Source organism: Theobroma cacao, chromosome 9 (assembly GCF_000208745.1).
Source record: "Theobroma cacao cultivar B97-61/B2 chromosome 9, Criollo_cocoa_genome_V2, whole genome shotgun sequence".
NCBI classification, from domain to species: domain Eukaryota; kingdom Viridiplantae; phylum Streptophyta; class Magnoliopsida; order Malvales; family Malvaceae; genus Theobroma; species Theobroma cacao.
Window position 1 is genome coordinate 6,020,556 of NC_030858.1, and position 5,829 is coordinate 6,026,384.

Consider the following 5,829-nt stretch of genomic DNA (forward strand, 5'->3'; position numbering starts at 1 on the left):
TTGTTTTTTTTCCTTAATATGAAGAGAGAAAAAAAAAGATTTATTTATGCTAAAATTTAGAGAGAGAGAGATAAATTCGGAGATTTTTTTAATTTTTCTTCTTTTATTTTTTTATTACATTACTGTGTTATCGGACAGAGGAGAGCAAAGATGAAAAGGTTTTGTCCCGTGCAGTTACCCACTTTTTGACGGTTTTCGTCTATTTTGTTGAATAAGGACGACCTGTGAAGAAGTCTATTTACTTAATTGCCATTGCCAGATAACCCGAATTAAGATTACAGGTTTACAACTGTGTTTCTTTCTTTTTTTTTTTTATGTTTTACATCGTGTTAATTACTCTTTTACATTTAACTCAAAGTGAAATTATTGATTTGATATTTAAAAAAATAAACTTTTGAATTAGGTAATTAAATTTATTATATATTTCTTTAGTCTTATTAATCAAAATGAGTGATATTAAATAAAATCTATTATGAATTAGACACATTTTATTATTATTTTTATTAAATGGAACAAAATGAATCTCAAAGGTAAATTATTTTAAAAAATAAATTGAAATATTTAACTATGAATTTTCAAAGATCAAATTTCAAATGTCTACTTAATCTTTTTGCATTTGATTTTTATATAATATTTTTTATGTAGTGCTGAACATTAAATGCTGTATCATTCTGTCAATGGACAACCGAGACTTCTAGAATGTGGGATCTATACATGGAAAATCGGCGGGTTCCTTTTTTTTATTATTATTATTTTCTTTCCTTTCGTGGTTGGCACAAGTTGTTAAAATTGTTCATACTGAATTTTTCTCTTCTTTTGTCTTTGGCTTCGTACTTTCCCAAAATGAAAAGTTTGCATATTATTTGCTTATAAAGAATAAAAAACCAATTTCTTATACGACGTTGTTTAAACATATAGCACACTCCATAAAACTAGTGTTGGATTGAAGCTCAAGGATACAAATGATTTAACATATAACAAATTCTAAAAAAAACCTTTAATGTTAATTCAAACAAAAAAATAAGTAATATTCCAAAGTAATACTATGTACTATGAAGGCATTAGGATGTTCATTCTCATAATGAAAGATATTATCCAATAGGTATTTAGATAAAGGATACTATGTAGAAATTCATTGTATTAAAACAATATACATATTTGATTTTTTGTATATATGTAATTATATGTATTACTCGTCAAAAGTGTATTTCAAATATATTAAAATTATGATTGAACTTATTATGAGCCACTGAATTGGAAGAGTTTATAATAACAACCTTTATAGAGAAAAAACATGGGAAATTTTGTTTCCCACACCTAATAGCATTATCCATATCTTTCCCATTGATGGATTTATTTAATTGTTTAATTTTTTTTTATTTTTTAATTAGAGAAAGAACGGTGAAACAAGAGAGATAAAATGATGAAGGGCAATAGTCCATAATTACTCCAAAAGGGTTGAGTGTAAACATTTGCTTTAGTCATTGTAAAAGAATTGCATTTTTGAACTGTAATGCACATGCATTGACACATGGTTATCAAGATTAATAGCACCATCGCATCATTTTACAAACGGGTATTATATTGCAACATGCTTACACCTAATCAATATTATTGTCACGAGTTTAAAGAAAAAAATAATAATAATAATACAAAAGGGTGACCCCCTTAAAGGCAAGAAAAAAAAAGTTGGCTTTCCGCCGATTATAATCTCCATTCGTTATTGAATGCTTTGTGGAAAAAAACGAAGAGGAAGAAGAAAGCTACTTCTCGCAACCCAATTAGCTTTCCCCCAATCCCATCCGTTTCTTTTTCAATAATTCCTCCTCTCTTCTCTTTCCACCTCGTCGGCCGGGTCCTGGTCATGGCCCAAACTCGAAGATCATTGAAAACGAAGTGGGGTCCATTTGAGTGGTTATGAGGTGGGACCAGCTGTTGATGAGTTGGCAAGAATATAGGACAAAGAGAACAAAGCCTACAAAATATAGGGAGAGGGAAGCCTCATGCTCTGGATTTTTTTTTTTATTTTTAAGACGCTGTGTTCGGAAGATAAAGGACAAAAAAAAAAAAAACAGAGATGAAAATTTCGCGCTCTATGCTCTGCTGTGAAGAGGATTAAGATCAAAACGCAAAATGCGTGAAATAGAAACGAATAGTTGAAAAGAAATGAAAAAACCCTAAATTTTTTCATGTTTCTTTGTTTTCGACCTTTCATCTCCGTTTACAATAAAAAGAAACTTGTTTGGTTTCGAGAACCTACTACTCTGTTCATATTTTAGAGGAGTGAATCTCGAAATTTAGGTATAGTTTTTATTTTTTTGTGGTTTCTTTTGGATTATTAAAATGGCAAACTCGGGAGAAGTGGAAGCACAGTACGAGAGCGAACCGGATGAGTCGTTGTTATTGCGGAGAAGAAGGGAAGCGAGCGACGACGATAAGGACGTCGAAATGGAGGAAAACAAGATGCCTGTACGGTTTAGTAGAAGTGTTAGAAGGACTGGTTGCGCTGATGAGTCGGATGGTGGCAGTGGAGCACCGGAGTTCTACGAAGATGATGGTGATGAGGAAGGTTCGTACGTCCATGAACTTGAAAAGCTTGGAGAAGAAGTAGAAGAAGAACGCGAAGAGGAAGTTGCAAAACAAGTAACATCGACGAAACAGAGAGGAAAAGAGAAGGTAAACGATGCCGACATCGACCCCTTTGCGGTTCCAAGAACCGGTGCGTTTTACATGCATGACGATCGTTTCGGCGGTCTTCGTCGTCGAAGTCGCGATCAACGCAGGTACCTTCGTTTTTCTGTTTAACTCGAGTTTGCACGTAAAACGATTAAATGTCATCGAACTATACTCAATCTACGATTATAATATAAGATTCATTTTTCTCCGCTAACAAAGGAACCACGTCTCGATTTGTTATGATGAGAATGTTTGAACTGCATTTTGATTCAAATATTTTAAACTATCTTCATGAGCCTTTAATATGTTTAAATTATTGATTTGTTCAAGCTAATTTAATTTTTTTTATAGATGTTAGTACACATGGCTGTTTTCGATAAATAATGTGCATTAAATATTCTGGTGTGTATGGGGCAAAGTATTGTTGAGTTAAACGGTGAAAATTTAACTGACAATAAGAATGTGCTAACACTTTGATGCCTAGATCAGTTAACACTTTAGTTCTGCTTCATTTAACCACTTAGATTTGCATTAAAACCTTGGGCCATACTGTAATTAACCAATAGGAGATGTCTGCTCAGTCTACCTTTTTTCGTATCCTTTGCTATTAATACGGTAACATTCATCAGAACAATTTAATCAATATTTTTGGTAGCACCGTAAGATTTTAATTACTGTTATACTTGCTATTAATCACACATCAGTTGAGACCTATGCATTGTATAGTTCTGTTGGTTAATGTTTCAGGGTGTTATTATATGTTCTGCGTCACCTTCCTAGATCAGCAGACCATTTATTTTTTAATTTTTCAAAAGTGGATTTCATGGCTGTTTATGTTGGTAGTTAATGATAGAGAAATAATTCAATAAAATGCAGAGAAATTCACATACTGTCTTATGATGGATTTGGTTTTTTCCTAATCAATTGTCTTTGCTTTTGGTGATTTATGTACCTTTTCTCTCTCCTCGCACCTTTTTTAACGTAACTATTCTGTGTAGTTTCTTTCTTGTTTTTGTTATGTTAGTACACTTTATTTATCATCTTTATTGTCTTTCTTTTTTCAGGAAAAAGTACATCTGGGAATCCAAAGATGAATTAAAATGGATGCATGACAAGTTTGAAGAGATGACACTGGAGAAACCACATAATAATGAACTGAATGCCTTTGAAGTTCAGTCTACATGCTGAATACTGTTTTTTCCATTTCGTGATGCTTTTTTATATGGTGGTGGGAAAGATATCACATTGTCGCAGATTTTACTTAACAGCAATGAAAGCACCATTGTAACACCTTTTTTTTTATTAATTGTCTCACTAGGTACACAGGACTTCTAAAGGTCATCAGCAAGGTCGCAACAAGGATAATACTAAAAGTGGTGGTTATAAAGCAAAAGATTCCAGACCTCATTCCAAATCTGGCAGTAATGGCAGTTCTTCAAAAATAGTTAAAGGACGAGGACCTGTTAGATATAAGCCTCTTTTAAGGAGCAGCTCTGTAAATTCACCAATGAAAAGCATGCAGTAAGCTGACATGTTGGATAAATTCATTCTTTGGACAATGCTCTCTTCATCCAGTATTTTTGTTAGACTGCTTTTTGCTGCTTGGTGATTTTTCAGATTTGAGAAGACGCAAGGAACAAGTTCCAAAACAAGTTCAGCAAGAGTAATTTCAGCAAATAACAGGCGGCAGTAAGTTACAAACACCGACATGCATGCACCAATTATACCTTTTTAACTCTTTGGTTTGTTCCATTGTTATTGTTTCCATGACATTGTAGTTTACTGACCTCAGATATAAACGGCTCCTGGGGAAGACATCAAATGCTGATTCATCAGAAAGAGCATTATCAATTAAGTGCAAGCAGTAAGCTAAAACTTCGGATTCATTTGTTCCTTGAAATTTTATGTTCTCCGAATATATTGCAATTTTGTCTAATAATGAATGATCTTTTAGGCCTGCAAAGCCTTTTGAAATGACTAGGGATATGGATTCATCTACAGTTTTCTCAACAAAGAGCAAGTAGTAAGTTATATTTTTGGGTACTTCTTTTCTGAAACCTTTTTTGTTATTTATCTTTTTAAATTGATTTTTGTTTATTTATTTCTAACCTTTCAGTTCCGGGGACCTGCAAATGGTGTCATATATTGATCCGGCAAGTGTATCCTTCCATCGGTTCAATGCAGATTCTGATTCGCTTCCCTTTGATCAGCACCTTTCGGCAGCTAACATGAGTTCTTACCTGCAAGCATTTTATCCTGCAAGTTCTTTTAATCTTGATAACTCCAGAACACAAAAAAGGATGGTACTACCTGGAAGTAGAAATGTGACGTTTCCTGCTTCTGTGCAGCCAAATCAGATTATCCATGTGCCACAATCCAATGAGTACTTACCAGAAAATATTGTGCTAGACATTCCTGATGCTAAGGAGGGAGTTAGTCTAGTTCCTGAAAATTATTTTTGCGAACATTCTTTTCGGTATTCAGTGCCTGGGTCAACATACATGCCTTATCCTGAGTCAAGAGACCAGAGAATTGGTTCATCTCTCTCAATACCATTTACTCATCAAGCAACGCTCTTTACTAACCAATTAAATAGAGTTTCTTCTCTGGCACAGCAGCCCATTGTTCAAGGAATGTCTGTTGAAAGTATAATTCAACCTTCATCACAAGTTTCCACTCAGCAGTTGCATTCATGCCTTGGGAGTGGATCTCAGAAATTAGTTGAAGCTTCATCTCTGAGTTTTAATGAATCTGGAACATTGGGATCTTTCGCAGTCTCAGTTCAGTCTAAAGTGGTGTCTTCGGGGACTGGAAGCAGCATCATTAGTCCTCCTCAGTACTCTGGAATACAGGGTGACCAAAAGTTTAATGCTACCCCAGTACTGCTTCCTGGTATATAATTCTTTTTTCCTTTCTCCCTTTGAACTGATAGAGTAAGTTTTGGTTACTTGACATTGTAGCTCCATCAAAATAGTTACTATGATTCATACATATAATTGGCGTATTAATACTTCTATCATTCCAATTTTACTTTGGTTGTTAGCCAAGGTTCCTTTAGTTGATATATAATGGTTAACTAGGTGGAATGTGGGTTTACGTGCCATTCAATACTCTTATTTTTCTATTCTTTTTTGTTTTTGGAGGTGGGGGGGG

The 5,829-nt window shown here is 34.0% G+C and overlaps 1 protein-coding gene across 5 annotated transcripts in view; it reads left to right on the forward strand.

Annotated features, from left to right (window-relative positions):
• The window catches only part of LOC18588635, a 7,848-nt gene continuing 4,074 nt past the window's right edge, over positions 2,056-5,829 (forward strand). For 3 of the 5 annotated variants that reach the window (XM_018128281.1, XM_007013174.2, XM_018128283.1), the window contains exons 1-7: positions 2,056-2,783; positions 3,741-3,846; positions 3,995-4,197; positions 4,294-4,365; positions 4,469-4,540; positions 4,631-4,699; positions 4,793-5,568. In XM_018128281.1, the coding sequence (XP_017983770.1) occupies positions 2,344-2,783; positions 3,741-3,846; positions 3,995-4,197; positions 4,294-4,365; positions 4,469-4,540; positions 4,631-4,699; positions 4,793-5,568 (1,738 nt within the window). In that variant the 5' untranslated portion in view covers positions 2,056-2,343. The remainder of the gene's footprint in view (positions 2,784-3,740; positions 3,847-3,994; positions 4,198-4,293; positions 4,366-4,468; positions 4,541-4,630; positions 4,700-4,792; positions 5,569-5,829) is intronic. The other 2 variants (XM_018128282.1, XM_018128284.1) reach the window with 2 other exon arrangements.